The sequence below is a fragment of the Quercus lobata genome, chromosome 10 (assembly GCF_001633185.2).
Source record: "Quercus lobata isolate SW786 chromosome 10, ValleyOak3.0 Primary Assembly, whole genome shotgun sequence".
Taxonomy (NCBI): domain Eukaryota; kingdom Viridiplantae; phylum Streptophyta; class Magnoliopsida; order Fagales; family Fagaceae; genus Quercus; species Quercus lobata.
The window spans coordinates 36,849,983-36,870,676 of record NC_044913.1 but is presented as its reverse complement, the minus strand read 5'-3'; the positions used below and the strand labels follow the sequence as shown (position 1 = coordinate 36,870,676).

Sequence of the window (20,694 nt, the reverse complement as noted above, 5' to 3'; positions counted from 1 at the left end):
AAAAAAAAAAAAAAAAAACAGAGAGAGAAAATGCGCAAGGATGAAATGCAGATGTCATAAGTCAGATCCAACCAGATACTGAGTACATAAATGTGATATTTCTGAAAAGTGAGATTCCACTAAATGCAATATATAATTACACTGTTGGAAAAGTTATAGGAATCTTATCAAGATTCCACGAATCAAACGCCACCCAGAAATGAAGTTACAATTATATAAGTGTATTGTATGTTTAATTATCGATTCAAATAGGAGAGAGAGAGAGAGAGAGAGAGAGAGAGAGATGGAATGGAGGAAATGTTATTTGGATGTGATCCTTGTACCATTAGGTTTTCTCTTAACCATTTCCTATCATCTTTATCTATGGCATAAGGTTCGGACACAGCCTTTCACAACTACAATCGGAAGAAATGCACACGGAAGACGTTTCTGGGTCGGAGCCATGATGAAGGTATCACCTTAATTTCATGCTTTCATCTTTTTTATACAACAATCCTAACACGTCCAATTTGTTCTCTACAAAATCTTTTAACTCTGCTGATCAGCTTTCAAACTAAAGACTAACTTATAACTAATACATCTATTTTCAAATCTTCCATCGATTTCCAAACCCAGTACCATGTTCTCACATTGAACTTTCTTTGATTATCACTGTCTGTTTTAGACAACTAATTGTGGCCTTAGAAAACCAAATCAACTGGAAGAATTGCTATCCTACTCTCAGTCTTTGATAACCTACTTATTATATCTTTAGGTTTTTTGCTCTGTTTGTCATTCATATTTGAATCCACATCATCTGCTAATTGAGACTGAGTCTTTCCAAAATCCTGAAAAGTTTAACTCTTTTGTATCTATCGATCTCATGGAATTGTTTGTTTTTAATTAAGAAGAATGTCTTCATAAAATTGAGTAAAAATAAGGCATATATATCAACTAAGGATAACATGACCGTGCCCAACAATACCTAAATTATGCCAATTATCATATCAACTAAGGACACAGATTTTAAAATAAATAAATTATTTTACTTTAAAGAAATGATTCAGATTTTAATATTGAGTGGAATTAATAATAGTCGCATCGTACGCTACTTTGTGACCAAAAGTTGGCAATAAAGATTCCTTCTACCTATTATGCCAATTCTCAAATCACTAAGGGCATCTTTATTTCCTTAGCAATCTGCTTCTATCTGTCACTATAAACTTCAAATCATTATAGTTATCAGAATATTTAGGAATTTGGCATCGCTTCTACCATGTGCAGATTAGATATATATATATATATATATATAATCCAAAGAGCTCACAAAAGTCCTTTATTATGAACAAAATACCCGCCCGCCCGCAAGATATTTCATTTTTTTTCCCCTTGTTTTTAAAAGGCTATTTCTCATGCTTCTCTCTTTCTTTCTCTCATTCATCTTTATCTTTAATTTGCTGCCCGTCATCTCTTTGGATTAATTATCAAACAGTTTGCTACCTCACAGTCCTCAATTATCATTGCTCAAAACAGATAAACTAGCCTCCATATATGTTTCACGTCTAAATTTTTCCAAATATCATTCACTTCACTTCCATATGAGGCTTTTGTTTAACTAGCGCCCGACGGCACAAGTTAAGATGTATTTAACACTCTCTTAAATTATGTATTTTTATTGTTGTCATTAATAAAGTTCAATGATGCACAAATGTCAAGATAAATACATATAATCACAATAAATTTGTGTTGGTAAACTAATAAATTATTGACAATTTTTTTTTTAATACAAAAATATATGTTATAAGTTTCTCAAAAAAAAGAATAAAAAAAAAGAAAATTATAACTCATCAACATATATTTATGGGCTTGGTTAATGGGTGTTCTTAAGGTATTTGTTAATAAACCATTTTATGAAAATTTTAATATCACTTTTAATGGAAATATATAAAAATTTGTCATAAAAATTATTATTTTTTCCAATAAAAAGTTTATAAAAATATTTTTTAAATCAAGACTATTAAGGCATCTGTTAACTATTTTTCATTTTTCATTTTTTTTCTTAAGACACTCATTAATATAACCTTATTCCAAAATATATTGAGATTTAATATTTAGTTAATTGCAAAAAAATTCTTTTCTTTGAGCTCAAAATTACATATAGTGGATGTCAAATGAAAATGAATTATTGTAATGCCCAAAGGTAACATGGCCCATAATTTTATGAAAGTGGCTCAATAATACCATCTATTTCTGTGGTGTGTGATGTTGATTGTAAACGTTTCTTTATTTGCACAATCACCACCATCTGTTAAAAGTCGACCCTTTATCATTGTTTTATATTGAAAACAAACAGCTAGAGCCAACCCTTATCACCTTTATCCACAACTAGGATAAAATTTGTTCTCCACAATAAACTTGAAACACCATCATCGCATCTAGGGTAATTAAAAATGTTTCATTAATTATAGTTTCCAACATGGAACTCTCATTTTATCATTATGTGTTAATTCTAAATACTTTCAAGATGCGGGAATGAATGTGATTGATGTTTCTTTAACAATATAATAAATAAATTTTATACGATTGATGACAAATCAATTTTTAATATTTATATAGTAAAATGCTATAAGTTCTATTAAATATGATTTTTAAACTCATATGACAAGAAGTGTAATGAGTGGATTTTAGTGACATATATATTAAGTGAGTATCTGAATTATTTTTATGTTTTGTGATCGGTGACACCTTAACTAATTGTAAAAGTTATATGCTAAAATTAATTTGTAGCAATCCTAACAGCATTAATTACTCATGGAAAAGTTTGCAATGGCTCACGTATGTACGTACTTAGCAATTTAAACCCTTAATTTGCAGGACATTGATAGGAAGAATATTGTGGCAGTTCAAACCCTCCGGAACTTGATCATGGGTTCAACCCTGATGGCTACTACATCAATCCTGGTCAGTGCTGGTCTAGGAGCAGTAATGAGCAGCACATACAGTGTGAAAAAACCTGTCAACGACACCATTTATGGGGCACATGGGGAATTTATGGTGGCACTAAAATATGTAGCACTCCTCACAGTTTTTCTTTTCTCATTCTTCTGCCACTCCCTATCGATTAGGTTCTTAAATCAAGTGTGCATCCTCATTTGTGTCCCACAAGAGCCTATGTGCATGGTTACTGCAGACTATTTGACTGAGCTTTTAGAGAAGGGTTCTCTTTTAAACACTATTGGCAATAGGCTATTCTATGCGGCAATTCCTCTTCTACTTTGGATTTTTGGGCCTGTCCTAGTTTTCTTATGCTTTGCTGCAATGGTGCCTGTGTTCTACAACCTTGACTTTATTATGTGTAACTATGGGCAGGGAAAGGTGGAGGAGAATGGAAATAAGGAGTTTGTTTGATTGATTGATCAGTATATATATATATATATATATATATATATATAAGAATATCAATTGTAGCCAAAGTTAATATATATATATATATATATATATATATAATAAGAAAACAGTGTACGTACACTACACTGCTCGCTCGCTCGATCCCTGTAGCACTACTACCTTCTTATGCAAGAACAAGGTAGAAGTTGAGGTTGTCGGTCCATATGTATATGTCGTTTGGCAATATAAGGAACTCTAATTTGTCCATATATATATGCACACAACTTGTCTGAATAGCTTTTGGGCTCATAAATTGGATGGTAGCTTATTTGTCTACTTTAAAGCTGATTTACTTATTTTAAGTCACTTTCTTTTTTAATCTCTGTTTTAACTAAGGGTCTAACAATAAATAACACCGTCAACAACTAACTACTCCTATAAAATGGTTCTGAAAAAATAAAAATGGACAATAATTTGCAAGAATGGAAATTAAATTAAGCTTAGATTCATGCAAAAATGAAAAAATTAAGAAAATTTTTTTATACGAAAATCTCTTATCTCAAATTTTTTTTTGATAAGATTATCTCAATATTCTTAGTTTAATCAAATCGACATAGTTAATTTTATAGAATATGAGAAGTCCTCTCTTTATAAAAATCCTTCTGCTCCAATGACCTGCATCACAGTTTTTCTCTTTCTTTCCTTTTTTTTTATTTAAACAAATATATATCTCTTTTTGGTTGTTGGTATGTATTACTTCAGAATTAAAGTACACGATCAGATTTTCCAGAATCCTTAGGTCCAGATAAAGATTTTAACTAGGACTTGTCGTTATTTTCTTTGAAAAATATTTGATTTGCTAACTCAAAGCAAAGAGCTTTAAAATCGTTTTCCATTAAAAGTTGGATCCACTGGTTCGGTCCCTACTAAAAGTCATGCTAAAATCCCAGCTTGACAGTATTTTTAAGATGCAACCAAAAAAGAGAAAAAGCATTCGGTTTGGCCTCCATTGAATCTTGTTTTCATTTTTTTTTTTTTTTAACAGAAACCAATAGCAATCGAATTTACATTAGTGGAGACCCTTTCACAAATAATGACAGCCATAATTACAACATGGAAAAGTCAAAAGGAAAAATAATAAGACGTCGGACAAATTTTAAATTCTTGGAAATCCTATCATCATCAATGAGACATCCAATAACTTGATTTTGAAAATGGCATCTTTTTAGATTCTTTAGGATTCATTTCCGTCTCGATTTTGAAGGCACTAAATCAGTTTTCCAGATTCCTTTTTATATATATATATATATATAAATTTTGTTTATTTTAGTATAAAAACCTAAATTTTATATTTTACATAATTATTTTTTTTTAAAACACCCATTTTAGTGTATCTAATATACACTCTATTTTATAATAATAATAATAATATTATTATTATTATTATTATTATTATTATTATCTCTCTATTTTATTCATCTCTCTCTCATATCCCAAACCCAGATACTCATAGACGAAGGCAAGGTGACATCGGTAGCAATAACAACAACGACAAATCCGTAGTGGTAGATTTGACAACAGACTGTCGGTTTTTTTTGCTGGGTTTTTCATAAGTTTTTTGTTGGGTTTGGTTTGGTTTTGATTTTGGTTTATTAGGTTGATTTTGAGTTGAGTTTGGTAAGGGTTTGGGTTAATTAATGGCCTGTTTGGAAGTTTAAAAAAGGAGGGGGAGTAAAGTAGAGGGAGGGAGAGTAATTCAATTACCTTGTTTGAAAGTTTTTTAAGGAAGGAGGGGGAGGAGTTTGGAGGGGTTTGGAGGGGTTTCAATCACCTTTAACCCCTCATTTTTAATTCCCCCAAATTGAAGAGATTTGGAGGGAGAGTAGAGTAAATAAATTATTGACTAGATAAATTTCTCAATTTACCCTTTCTAAATTAATAATAGACCAATGTTGCAAGTCCTTTTTCAAATAGGGATAAATTTGTCTATTTTAATCATTTCCTCTCCTCTCCATCCTAATTTTTAAAACATCTAAATAAGGGGAAATGCTAATTACTCACTTCCCCCTTACTAATTTTAAAAATGTCCAAACAAAGTGGAGGGAAACCATTTCCCTTTACTCTCCTCCCTACTACTCTCCCCCCCTCTACTCTCCTCTACTCTCCTCCCTCTCTAAACTTCCAAACAGGCCATAAGTTTTTTGGTGGGTAGCGGTGGTGGTGGTTGGGGTCAGACAAGAGCAATGTGTGAGAGACCGCGCCCTCGACTCCCCTTTTTTATGATGTTGGGCCAAACCCACATGAATGGGTGGAGTCGTGTTATTGTCTCTCAAAATGGAGGTTCGACTGATTATGTTTTCCCCCTTAGATTAAGAGTTTTACAATGGAGTCGCCACTTATTTAATTATTGGAAAAATAAGGAAATCATAATTGAAAAATTCCACATTTTATTTATTTGAAATTGAATTTACATTGATCATAGGAAATTACATGGCTTTGGTCTTAGATACAATCAAAGATAAAGTATATGGTTTTGTTTCCTAATTACAATCTAAACATCGAAAATTACATGGATAAATATTTGATCTACTAATTCTTGATCTAAGCTCGGAGGCTATGTTACAAGGTGGAAATGTGTTAGGCACCCACCTTACCCGGTGAAACCGGTCTTCTAGACTATGGTGGCCAACATTCATATCACATCATCTAATATGTCAATCAATTTACATGTTGAATTTAATGTGTGTGCATGTGATAAACCTTAATTCAATTTATCAAGCATGGCATTTGGATTGAAAAATAAACTCTAATGAATGTGTGTGTATGGTGATATCCTAGATTCAAGAATTTAAAAGAATTATTAAACAAACAACTTTTTCATGTTTTTTTTTATGTGAATTTAAGATCAAAACTAGTGTTATGCATGAACATGTGATGAACAACCAAGAACATATGAAGAACACATAAAAACATTTAAGAATATTCAAACATATTCAAGAGAATTTAAATAGTTACTATCATGCTTTAATTCTAAATTCTCATCATGGTAACACAAAAAATAAGTTAGAAAAAGAGATTATACTTTCATGCAAGATCCATATGGTGGAGGAGGAAACTCTTGGTAGATGTCCTAAGGGTGGGAAAAAAAAAAGTTAGGAGAGGAAGAGTGAATCTCACTCAATACCTTGAGTCTCAGGAAGACCAAGATATGACAAGACTACTCAACTTCACTAGAATTCAAGAGAGGGGTTTTTTTTGTGTGTTTTTCAAAATGAAGGAGAGAAGGGGTTTATATAGTAGTGGTGAAGAAAATATGAATGGAATGCCATTTAATGAGGGTTAACAAAGAATCATGAACTTAGACCTCATTTTAGCCTTTAGGGAAATTTGGTGCATTAAATGTGGAGATTGATGAGAATGAGGAGTAAACAAAGTTCGGTTTTCCCATAGCTGCTATAACAGCTTGTAGAGCCAATTTTGAAAAATCATATCTGACTCAATTTTGATCGGAATTGTCTCAATCTTATGCTCAAATTAAAGCCCCAGATGTCTAGTTTCTAGGAAAATTAACCTCATTCACAGATTCAAAATATTATGAAAGATATCGATGAAATGGTGAGCAGAGGTTATTTGTTAGAAAATGGTTTCAGCACAATTAACATTAATATGTCCCAAATTAGCTCCCAATTAACATTAAATGGCTCCAATCACTCTTATTTTAGACTTAATTGGTTCCAAATTTACTCTAATTAAAAGATAATTGCACAAATTACTCATTCAATAATTAATGTTTAACTATCTAGTTAATTAGGTGTGTGCAACCCTACCATATAATGTAGTCCCAACTAATCAAATTATGACACATCATTGATATTAAATTGATTATACTTATAACCAATTGAAATCAATTGTTCATAATCACATATAGTCGGACTCAATTTGTGATGGTGCATCTCAACCATTAAAACTTGATTTAATGATAACTTTCAATTTGGTGGTCCGATTAGGGCTTATGACCAGTCAATTTGATTGTTACAACACCAAGATCATTTTGGTAAAATTAAATTAAGGATCTAATGGCCAGAATCAAGATGCATATTTCCAAAGCAAAATTACCATTTTACTCTCTAGGTGAAGTTAAATGCGGGTTGGAAAATGAGATGTCAACACAATGGTGAAAGAGATAAAAAAAAAAATTAAAAAAAAGTATAAATGGTGTTAGTGTATAGCTTAGAATAGTTTAACTCATTGGGATTAACCCAGTATATTGTACTTGTAGTTTACTCCTATTACTTGTACTATACATATACCTAGCCTATATAAGGCTCTCTATTGTACATTATTACACACACATCAATATACAAACTATTCAGTCTTTCTCTCTTACTTTATATTGTTAACATGGTATCAGAGCCATTTCTCTGAATTCCTGGTTCCTGTGGACATCTTTGGCGTTCTTTTGTTGCCCTCGCCTTCATCTAGTAGTCACTGTCAAAAGCGAGTCACCGCTATCACACCCACAGCTCCTAAAACACTCGAATTTCGTTAGTTTTGTTGATCAAATTGCCAAAGTCAAGGCACATATTGACAGATCTTCCGATCCCGAGCAAAACCCAACAAAGAGCTGCTAGAAACCACCTCACACGCACCCCCACGCGCCATCTGAAGTTTCTGCCTCACGAGCACACGCTCCATGCGCTGTCCGCCTCTCACACGCGCCTCACGCGCCAGGAATAGGGCCTTCACGTGCTTCCCATGCACCCACATGCCTGCTCCATTTCACGTACTACCACATCAGCCCTAGGGTGATGTCATACTACCACGTCAGCACACGTCAGCATCCTGAGCTGTTGACAGAGCTATTGACTTTGACCAGACTGTTGACCGTTACTTTGACCAAAGTCAAAGTTTTTCAACAGGACCTATCTTGCTTAGTTTTTCACGTAGATTTCGATTTTGGGCTCCGTTTCTACATTTGAGGTCTCTAAATCTCATTTTTTGGTCATTTTCTTCATTATGGCTCAACAAAATGAACGAGATATCATACGTCCTATCACTATTATATTGGATGGTCCTACTAGCTATCATGCATGGTCTTAGAATATGAATGTTTTTCTCAAGGGTCGTAAACTATGGAGATATGTGACTAGTTCAATTCCTAAGCCAATACCAAACCCTAAGTGCAAAGCCACAGCTGCTAAAGAATCTTCCAAGACTGCTGTTACAACAGATGATTATGAAGAACGCCTAAAGGAATGGGAGAGTATTCAGAGTAAGATTTTGTCTTGGTTTACCAATACCTATATTCCCTCTATTCATAATCTTCTTCATTGTCTTGAGACTACTAAAACTGCTTGGAAATTTTTGGCCGATCGCTATAATTGTACTAATGATTCAAGTTTGGAGTTCTATATTGAATCAAAACTTTATCAAATGCGCCAAGAGACAGGTCAGTCTATTTTTTATTTTTATTCTTAGACTTCTACTATGTGGGAACAACTCTCTGCTGCAAATCCTCCACTAGTGTGTTTTAAGGACATTGAGCTCTTTGTCAAATATCAGGATCGCCGTAAATTTATGCATTTCATGATGGGTTTACGTGAGGATTTTGAGCCTACTAGGGCTTCTCTACTTAGCCGATCTCCTACTCCTTCTCTTGATGCTGCAGTCAAGGAGCTCATTTCTGAGGAGAACCGTCGAACTACTCATCACATGTCATCATTTGATCATGTATTGGCTACACCCTCTCCATAGCCTCTCATTGTTGCATTCACTACTCCTCCAGGAATAAACTCTAGGCATCCCATCTCTCAGTCTTCCAAAGGTACTTGCTGTGAGTTTTGTAGTACCAAAGGCCATGACATCTCTGTTTGTCGCAAACTGCAGAAATTTATGCAAGAGCAGAATAAAGCTTCTCTTCCTCGGGCAGCTGCTGTATGTCCTTCAGATCCATCGGTTCCTACAGGTCCATCTATGGCTTCCTCACTTACTACAGCTGATATTGAGGCAATTGTTCAACAGGTTTTATCCCGCACTTCCACTGCTCTTTTTGTCACCTCAAGTAAACAATCTTGGTTTTTTGATACTACATGTAACCATATGACTCCTGATAAATCCCAATTTTCTGATAAGGCACCCTTAGAACATCCAATCACCATTTACATTGCTGATAGAACTCCTATGTCTGTTAGTCATAAATGAACAATTTCTTCTTCTTGTTTATCCCTTAGTGACACTTTTCATATTCCAAAGTTATCCCTCAATTTGCTTTCTGTGGGTCAACTTTGTGAATTAGGCGTAAATCTTCTATTTACTAATCATGGCGTGGATGTGCAGGATCCCCAGATGGGTCAAGTGCTTGGGACAGGCCGTAAGGTTGGTCACATGTTTGAGGTTCATGACTTGAAGATTCCTTCACAAGTTGTTTCTACAGCTGCTACCACTACGACCTCCTCACCTAATCTATGGCATGCTCGTCTTGGTCATCCATCCTTATCTCGTCTTCAATTGTTAGCTTCTCAAGGTCATTTAGGTTCAGTTCAGTTTCAAAATTTTGATTGTACTTCCTGTCATTTTGGCAAACAAACAAAATTACCCTTTAATAAAAGTGACTCCTTTTCTTCTGCCCTTTTTGATCTTATACATTCTAATATTCGGGGTCCTGCACCTATTCCCACTGAGGGGGGGATCTAAATATTTTGTCATATTTGTGGATGATTTTTCTCTATATACTTGGATTTATCTACTTCACCATAGGTCTGAACTTGTGTCTATTTCCAAGCATTTCATAAAATGATTGAAACACAATTCAATCACACCGTCAAAGTCTTTCGATCAGATAATGCTCAAGAATATAATGATAAATTTTTTCTATCCTTTTTAGACAGTCATGATACCCTTCCTCAGCGGTCTTGTCCTTACACCTTTCAATAAAATGGTCGTGTAGAACGAAAACATCGTCACATTCTTGATGTTGTCCGCTCCCTTCTCATTTCTGCCTCTCTTCCTGAGCACTTTTGGGGTGAGGCTGCACTCACTGCTGTGTACACCATTAATCGTATTCCTTCACCAACTACACACAATAAATCACCATTTTAGCTTCTATATGGTCAAACTCTTGACTACTCCTCTCTTCGAGTTTTTGATCGTGCTTGCTTTGTCTCTCTTCCTCCTTATGAACGAACAAAGCTCCAGCCTCATACTCGTCTCTGTTGTTTCCTTGGTTATGGTGTATCTCAAAAGGGGTTTCACTGCTATAATCCCATTTCTCATCGCCTTCGTGTCTCCCTTCATGCTGAGTTTTGGGAACATCGTCCTTTCATGAGTCTTCAACAGTTTCCTGCGTCCTCTTCCTTAGAGTCTCCCATTTTTACTGGTCTTTTCCTCCCTCTCTATCCTGAACTTGTGGAGGATTCTTCAACATCGGCTGCCTTTCCAAATGACTCATCTCCGGTTCTGTCCCTGGCATATGACCCGCCTGTCTTGGATCCTATGGCACCACCCTCTCCTGAGTCTCCTGTTGGTTCTGAACTTTGTCGTTCCACTCGGGTAAGCATTCTTCCCTTTTATCTCACTGATTATCACTGCTCTTTTGCTCTTGCCACCCTCTATGAACCTCACACCTATCGTGAGGCCTATACTGACCCTTTTTGGCACAAGCTATAAATGAAGAACTAGATGCCCTTCATAAGAATCACACTTAGGATATGGTTGATTTGCCTCCTAGTCAGTCTGTAGTAGGTTATAGGTGGGTTTACAAGATCAAGACCGAGGTTGATGGATCTGTTGAATGATACAAGGCTCGCTTAGTCGCCAAGGGCTTTACTCAGGAGTATGTCATTGACTATGAGGAAACATTTGCTCCTGTTACTCGCCTTACATCTATCAAATGTCTCATTAATGTGGTTGCTGCTCACCGTTGGCCTCTTTATCAAATGGATGTGAAGAATGCTTTCCTCAATGGAGACCTCCACGAAGAAGTGTACATGCAACCACCCCCTGGCTATCCACACTCAGGCAGTCAAGTTTGCCACCTTCGCCATGCTCTTTATGGCCTCAAGTAGGCTCTTCGAGCTTGGTTTGAAAAATTTAGCTCAGTTGTTGCTCAGCAGGGTTTCACTTTGAGTCCTTATGACACTGCTCTCTTTGTCCGAAGATCCTCTGCTAGTATCACTTTTATTCTTCTTTACATTGATGATATGATTATTACTGGAGATGATTATGCAGGTATTCGCTCTCTTCAGCACTTCCTTAGTAAGTATTTTGAGATGAAAGATTTGGGCACTCTCAGCTATTTTCTTGGGCTTGAGGTTACATCGTACTCTGATGGATACTATCTTTTCCATACTATATATGCTTCTGATCTTCTCTTTAAAGCCGGTATCATCGACAACAAGATTGTTTCCACTCCCTTAGAATACAATGCAAAGTTCACGCCCTTGGATGGTGAACCTATATCCGATGCTACTCACTATCGTCAGTTGGTTGGAAGTCTGATCTATCTCACTATTACTCGTTCGAATATTTCACATGTCGTGGGTATGGTTAGTAAGTTCATGGATGCCCCTCATTCTGTCCACTTTGCTGCTGTTCTTTGGATTCTCTGATATGTCAATGGCACACTTTATCATGGTCTCCATTACTCCTCTCGATCTTCTTTCGAGCTTCATGCTTATTCAGATGCGTACTAGGCAAGTGATCCAACTGATCGATGCTCTATCATAGGTTTCTGTTTCCTATTAGGTACTTCTCTTGTCTCGTGGCGTAGCAAGTAGCAGGATGTGGTTTCCCATTCCAGTACTGAGGTTGAGTATCATGCCCTTGCCGACACCACTTGCGACCTTGTCTGGCTTCACTGGCTCTTAGCTGACATGGATGCTTCACAGCCTACTACCACTCCTCTTTATTGTGACAATCATAGTGCTATCTACATTGCTTATAATGATGTCTTCCATGAACGCACCAAGCACATTGAGATTGACTACCACATCACTCGCCAGCATCTCAAGAAAGGAAATCTTAAGTTGTTCTCCATCTCCTCTACTGATCAGTCTGCTGATATCTTCACCAAGACTCACTCGCCTAGTCGTCTTCGAGATCTTATATCCAAACTCCAGTTGGCTTCCTCCTTGCCACCTCAAGTTTGGGGGGATGTTAGTGTATAGCTTAGACTAGTTTAGCCCATTGGGCTTAGCCCAGTATATAGTACTTGTAGTTTACTCCTATTTCTTGTACTACACACATACCTAGCCTATATAAGGCTGTCTATTGTACATTATTACACACACATCAATATACAGACTATTCAGTCTTTCTCTCTCACTTTTTATTGTTAACAAATGGTTACAGTAACTGTGTATATTTACATGTAACACGGTTGCTGTAGCAAATATGCACATTTATACACCCACTAATATGGATAGTTTCATGGCAAAATTTTGTAAATTTCACAATTTTTTATTATTATTTTACAGGCACTTTGTGTGATTGCTCTAATGAACATTCGGACTCTATTTTCTCTTTCTTTCAAACAGATAAATGACCACACTAATGATTCACACCATTGTTATATAATTAGGGGAGCACATCAAAATGGTATAGGAGCCAGGTCTTTGGTTTAATTAATAAGTCATTGATAGAAAGTTTGAAAAATCATAAAATAAAGTGTAAATTGAAAAAAAAAAGGTACACCTAAATTACAAATTAAAATGAAGTCTAAAAAAAATAAGTGTTGGAGCATTTTAATATTATTTAATTAAAATGAATAAATATTATAACATAAATATAATATGGGAGTTAATATGAAGGATTAGGAGTTACTAAAATATTAATTCCACATTAAAAAAAATAAGAGAGACTCTTTTATTCTTTTTAATTGTGGTAATTAATGGGCTGATATGTATTGGATCAAATATTAAGCTAAATACATTTAGAATAATTTCCATATCCACTGGTGAGTAAATGACCTTTTTTATTATGAAAAATGAAGAGTCATTCACCCACTTAATGGACTAGCTGTTGGGCCTATCTATTCTTCAGAAACTCCTTATTTGATCTATTAATTGTGTAACTCTGAGAAAGTAAATAGTGTTTCTGAAACTCCAACTCAGCACACATGTGGTGTTTCTAAGACCAATGAAAAATTGACAAATGGATTAAAAATTACAAGTCAACAACTCAGGTTACATAAAAAAAAAATTCACAAATACCCTATAAATTTTCACTATCCCGCCACTCTTCCTTTTCTCCTTCTCCAAAATAAAAAATTTCATCTCTCTCTCTCTCTCTCTCTCTCTCTCTCTCTCACACCATTGTACCACATCAGTCACCAGCACCTCCATCTTCCCTCTCTCAACTCCAAACCTTGACAATCGCTGCCTAGCATCGCCGGTCATCATTAGTTCCAACAAGATTGACCTTTGTCTCGTCGGAAAACGCCCTCTCTCTTTGTTTCTCTCACACCACCGTAGCACACCAGTCACCAACACCTCCATCTTCCCTCTATCAACTCCAAACCTTGACAGCCGCTACCTAGCATCACCAATCATCATTGGTCTCGTCGGAAAACACCCGAAATTGTCTCTCTGTTGTTTCCAACCACGACATTGAAAGTTTTCTTGCTGCTTTCAACTATGACTTTGCAAGAAGGTTTCTCCTCACTCCTTTTCATTTTATTTTCTAAATTTTTTTGTTTACATGTGTCTTTTTTTTTTTTTAAATGACATATACATTCTTATGTAAAAAGGGAACTTGTACTGTTTAATAAAATGCTTCAATGAGGATGGATGCACTAATAATACAGCAAAATGGTTTTTTTTTTTTTCTTTCAAAAAATTGTTCTTTTGGATTAGATTAAAAGTGGTTAGGATGATGTAGTTTTATAAGTAGAGAAATAAAGCTTCTTTCTTTTTTTATTAGTTGATTTAATGTATTTGATGGTTGTGCTTGATTTTTAGGTATTATTTATTTGTTAGATTTTTTCTTTCTTTTTCAGCTATTCATGTTAAAGATGGTTTCTTTTATATGCATTTAAGTTTGCAATATGTGTTTGCTTACTTGGAATTTTCACAATTTGTTTCATTCCTTGTAATAATTTTTTTTATGGTGCAGGGATGGATGTGATACTTTTGTTCTGTTGTTTATGCTGAAGGAATTGATTTTAATAAATAGTTTCTTCCTAAGAGTCTCCTCTGAGGCATTCAATCTATCTTTTTTTCATTTTCTTAGATTAAGTCTGTGGTTGATTTATTATGGAAAATTATGATATTTTGATAATTGGTATAAAGCCCACTTAAGTGTGTATGTGTTTATGGCTAAAGACCAGCGGGTGGCTGGCAGCAATTCTTTTTTTATGAAATCATGGTGATTTATGTTATATATATATATATATATATATATAGTCATCTTTTCATGATGTTCATTCAATATATCTTTTTTCCCATGATTAGGTTCGACTAGTCATGGATTTTTCAAAAAATGCTTTTGTTGTTGTTGGGGACAATGATAAAAGGGAAAAGTTTGTAAATGTAACTTTGGGTGAATGTGATGAAATTAAAATTGGAATGCAAATGAGGTCTGAAGAAGAAGCATATAACCTTTATAATGAGTATGCTGTAAAAAGGGGATTTAGCATTCGAAAAGTGGTTAAACAAGAGTATAATGGTGTTATTAGGAAATGAGAATTTGTGTATTCAAAACAAGGTTTTAAAGGGTTTGAAGACCCTTCTAATGCTAAAAAGTACCATAATTTAGATGTAAGAACAGGTTGTCGTGCTAGGATCCGGTTTGATGTAAAAATGATATTTGGAGTGTTTCACACTTTAATGACACACACAATCATGAATTTGTAACTCCAAAAGAAAGATGTAACTTGAGATCAGGAAGGAAGGTGCTACCTGCTCATGGGAATATAATTAGCACAATGGTTAGTTTGGGTATAAAATCAACAAAGTCTTACTCATTTTTATCAGAAGAACTTCTTCTTCTTCTTCTTCTTCTTCTTCTTCTTTTTTTTTTTTTTGGAGAAACATTATCAAAAGAACTTGGTGGTGCAAATAATGTTTTGTTCTCTAGGCGAGATTGTCATAATTTTGTGCAAACAAAAAGAAAAGAAATTATGGAAGCTGGTGATGGGCAAAGTATTATTAATTATTTTAAAGAAAAACAGAGTGAAGATCCAATTTTTTTTATTTTTTTATTTGGTGCAAGTAGACCAAGATAATAAAATTGCAAATTTCTTTTAGAGAGATGGTAGATCAAAATTAGATTATAACTCTTTTGGGGATGTTATATTTGACACTACTTATCAAACCAATAAGTACGACTTAATTTGTGCACCATTTGTGGGAATCAATCATCATTGGAACAATGTTTTATTTGGTTGTGCTTTTTTAACAGATGAGATAACTTAGTCATTTATTTGGTTGTTTTAGACTTTTTTTCACTGTAATGAGAGGTCAACAACCAAAATCTATTTTTACAGATCAAGACCAAGCAATGGCAAATGCTATTAATATGGTTTTCATTGAGTCTCGTCATCGACTTTGTTTATGGCATATTAATAAAAATGCTCAAAAAAATCTTGTTGGAATCTATGGTATTCTAGATTTTAATCAAAGATTTAATCATTGCTTATATGGTGAGTTTTCAAATGAAATGGAGTTTGAGTCAACATGGAGCAAAATGATTGAGATGCATAATTTAAAGGACAATACATGGCTGGACAGGTTATACCAAATTCAAGAAAAGTGGTGCCCAACTTTCAATCTCAATTTCTTTTCTGGAAAGATGAAGTCTACCCAAAGCATTGAGAGTACAAGTAGTGTTTTTCATCAAATTATGAAAACACCTATGCCCCTTATTGAAGTTATTAAATTTTATGAGAAAAAGACAGCACAAATGCGACAAGATGAAATAAATGAAGATTTTCGTTGTAAGAATGGTGCACCTTGGAAAGTTCATAAGCATGGGGGCATTTGAAGTCATGCTGCTAAAGTTTATGCTCTTACTTTGTTTGGAATGTTTGAAGTAGAGTTCAATTCAGGTATGGGATTGAATTGTGTTGAAACTAATCACTGTGAGGATAACTTTACATATTCACTAAGTAGTGGGGAGAGAATGATGATTCATATTGTGCATTTTGATTAGGCTGAATTAAGTATTTGTTGTGATTGCAAATTATTTGAGACTTTGGGGTTGTTATGTTGTCATGCTTTAAGGGTGTTTCTTGTGAATAATGTGAATAATATATCCAACAAATATATATTAAGTAGATGGACAAAAGATGCCAAGAAAATGTTGTGTTGCTCTGTTGATTCATTTAAATTAAATGAGAAATTGACTCATGTATTGTGTATGAACATCTTAAGTCTTTTGTGGTATAAATGTTGTGATAAGGTTGCATTGACTGATAATGGGACCAAAATAGCAATGGATAGTTTAAGTGAGCTATTATGCAAGCTTGAAAAGAGTTCAGCAAATACAAATAGGGTGGAAGATGTTGGTAAAAAAATGTCCTCAAGATCTCATATATGATGGTGATGTGCAACCTTGCTTAGATGATGAGAGACCAATCCTTGATCTGCCACATGTGAGAAAGAAAGGGATAGCCAATTTTAGAATAAAAAGTCAACCGGAAAAGAAGCAAAGAAAAGAGAGAGTGAAAGATGCAACCACTTCAAGAGCTCCAAAAGCTATTTCTATGGTACATGGTAAGTACAAAACTACTACTCAAGCTTTCTTTTTAACTGTATGTTCTTACTTCCTCTCTTTTCTTTTATATTTTATTTTTTAAGAAAATGTTCAATCATCATTTCTTCCTCCAAAGATATCTATTGCTAATCCTATGGTTAGCTCTACAACAATGCTTCAAGAAAATCATTTGAAAAAAAGGAACATAAGAAAAGTAAAAGATGCAACCACTTCAAAAGCTCCAAAAGCTATTTCTATGGTACATGGTAAGTACAAAATTAGTACTCAAGCTTTCTTTTTCTTATTTTTTGCTTGTTGAGTTTAACTGTATGTTCTTACTTCCTCTCTCTTTTTATTTTTATTTTTTTAAAGAAAATGTTCAATCATCATTTCTTCCCCTGGAGATGTCTATTGGTAATCCTGTGGTTAGCTCTACAACAATGCTTCAAGAAAATCATTTGAAAAAAGGAACATAAGAAAAGTAAAAGATGCAACTACTTCACAAGCTTAAGAAGCTATTTCTATGGTACATGGTAAGTAATAAACTAATATTTCAATTTTTATTTTTCTTATTTTTGCTTATTGAGCATAATCATTTGTTACTTTTATTTTTTATTTTTTATTGAAGATGTTCAAACATCATTCTTTCCCCCGGAAATGTTTATTGCATATCCAATGTTTAACTCTGCAAGAAGGTTTCAAGAAAGTACCTTAATGTCAAACTTGATTCAAGAACATTCTATAACCTTAAACTTTTTATGTTAGAGGGGGAGAAGCTTTAATACGTGCTTTTGTTTTTTTGTTTTTTTTTACCCTAATATTGTTCTCTTTTTTTTAGGGCCCTACTAAAAATTTCTGAAGTATGAAGAAAAACTCTTTTGGATAGTATTTTGGACAATATACTTCACAGCTCATGGACAACATCTTTGGACAATTTTTTGGACAGCATTTTGGTCATTATTGCACAGTGAAAGAACCTCTTAGATAGGATATTTGACTTGAAAATTTGGACAACTAATTGCATAGCCAAACAGTAATTATAGCTGTCATTTTGCAAGGCTTTTGTAATTTATGAAATTAGTCAAACATGATATATTTTGTATATGTTTGAGTAACTTCTAGTTAAAGACTAATTATATGCAAATGATAAAAGTTTTTAATGCAAGAGTACTTTTTATTCTTATATATTAGTTTCTATATGTGCATGGTTGTGGAATTCCAATGCTAGATTGTTGCAGGTGTTATATTGTTCTAGTTAAGGGAATGATATAGTAAATGGCAATATTTTGGTGCTAGACTTTATTTATTTATTTTTTTGTTATTTTGATAATATAGTGAACGGCAGGTGCTGGACTTTTTTTTTTTTTGCTTATATATGGGGGGGAAGGGGATTTGTTTTTTATTATTCCATGGGAGAATTGTACAAGTGTGTTTACAAGAAATGTATTGATGGTGAAAAATGAGGATAATTTAAGGTGGAAAGATATGGGCATGTTGAACATTTTTGTGGTGAAAACTTAAATGTTCATTATTTATTTGAGATTGTTTTGTATAGAGTTTGGCATTATGTAATGTTCAAAAACAGGAAAATAGTTTTGATTTGGATAAGGCGTGGACAATTTTTTTACTTTGTTTTAAGAATTGCTTCAATAGATGTATTGTTAGTAAAATTTTGTACTCTATAAACAAATAGAACTTTGTTAAAATAAAACCATATGAATAAGAAATCTGTTCTTAGAGCATTCCCATCAAGTGAGTTAAAATTTTTAGCATATACCATCTCAAAACACTACTTTTTAGCTTTTAACATCTCACTTTATAATACATCATACATCAAAGATTCTATTTTTTTTATCACTCCATTTAAATATTATTTTTTATTCTCTATATCTTTTATTCTCTCTTCTTATCTGTGTCTCTCCCCTTCTCTGAAAACCCACCACTTTCTTTGCAAACCCAAACCCACGGTTAGCTGCTGCCGGCCACCACCATCGAAAAAAACAAATAAATAAAACCACCCGCCGGCGCCACCATAGCTACAACAACTACCACTGTCACCACCACCCACAACCTTGATTACCAACCACCAAAATCATAACCAAATCATAAACCCAAACCCATAACCTCATCACCATTCACCACCAACAACCGGAAAAAGAACCACCGAGAGAGAACAAATCGGAAAAGCAGCCACTGAGAGAGAACAAAAGCACATCAACTCGATGACCCACACCAATCAAAGACCCCAAAGATCCTAATCACGCAATGCCTTTCCAAGATCCTCTCTACAAGGAATCAAAAACACCACCAGCTTCAAATTGCTCACAATCCTAGACATATCCAACTTCACCGTGTCCTACATGGGCTCGGTGAAAGTGTTCGGGGTAGGTCTGAACTCGGTGGAAGCAATACCCAAGGAGGAAGAGGGAGGGGGAGGTGGAGGAGGGGCGAAGGGGACAGATGGCACCTTATGATTGGTTGGGGGAAGAGGGGAGATGTTGGAGGAGATGAAGGGGGAGGGAGAAGGAGAGGATGAGATTGGGAAGATTGGTGGAGAGGTAATAGAAGTTACAGGAAAGAGAGAAGAAGAAAGTGAGAAAGGAGAGAGAAGAAAGAAGAGAAAAATAAATAATAATAAAAAGTAAAGGAAAAGTAATCGTTGGAATAATAAATAATATTTTTGTTTAAGATTTATGCTACAGTGAGATGTTATTGATAACATCTCACTGTAGCTGTGTGTAAAAAAATGTTCCATTTGAAATCTTTGATGTAGTGGCTTTTTTTGTGGGTTGATGGTAAAATTAAGCATATACCATTTTTAGCATCCTTAATGGGAATGCCCTAGTAAGTATCTCTCATTTTTACCTTTTTGGGGTTTTCATAAAAGGAATGACCAACACCTATTGTTACCCCCTTAAAGTATGAAATGACCAATACATTTTGGTTTGTTCTTCTTTTGCAAAGGTATAGCCCATTTTTGTAAAGTTGTTGAACAAATAATTTATTGATAAATTTCATCGAGTATATACTTTACAAGGAAATTTGGAAGGTCCTCCATCTATATTTTTAAATCATCCCAACCTTATATCTTTTGTAAAACATAAGTATTTGTATTATATATCACACTTGTCTTACATTTCTCTGGTACAAGTTTTAAACTCAATACAACAAAAAGATTGTCTTTTCTTAAGATGACCAAAGTTGGAACTACTAAAGTTGGTTGAGATTTAGATCTCATAGACCAAGTTTCTTCAAAAAGTCCAGAGTCTGTTCACTGCAATGGCCTTATGTCATTAAGAATAAAACCAAAGTGTGATGAGCTTATCAAACTAATGAAATTCCAATACTGCTCACAAGCAACTAGACCACCACCTAAAAAAGTTTTGAAAAAAAAAATTCTCATTCAATTGCATATAAAGAAATAGTGATTCTATCAAAATGCATATCGAGCACATTTAATATGATTAATTCTAGCATAGGCAAATCTAACAAAATCTCCAAGTCGCATAGTTAGCAAGAATATATCCCAATGGAAATATTCCAAAGTGAGCATAGTATAATTAAAGTAGGAATCCATCCTTCAAATTCACTCAATGTAATCTATCATTACCTATTACCATCAAAACCATGTACACAGCA

The 20,694-nt window shown here is 34.3% G+C and overlaps 1 protein-coding gene and 1 long non-coding RNA gene across 2 annotated transcripts; both read left to right on the top strand.

The window, feature by feature from the left end:
- The first annotated feature begins 258 nt into the window (after positions 1-258).
- Positions 259-3,645, top strand: LOC115965876. Its single transcript, XM_031085171.1, has 2 exons — positions 259-451; positions 2,854-3,645. The coding sequence occupies exons 1-2, from the start codon at positions 284-286 to the stop codon at positions 3,385-3,387; spliced, it is 702 nt and encodes a 233-aa protein (XP_030941031.1). The 5' UTR covers positions 259-283; the 3' UTR covers positions 3,388-3,645.
- Positions 3,646-16,797: 13,152 nt separating this feature from the next.
- On the top strand, positions 16,798-18,139 carry LOC115963252. Its single transcript, XR_004085770.1, has 4 exons — positions 16,798-17,075; positions 17,160-17,321; positions 17,428-17,588; positions 17,894-18,139. It is a non-coding gene; the product is annotated as an uncharacterized LOC115963252 (long non-coding RNA).
- The last annotated feature ends 2,555 nt before the right edge of the window (positions 18,140-20,694 follow it).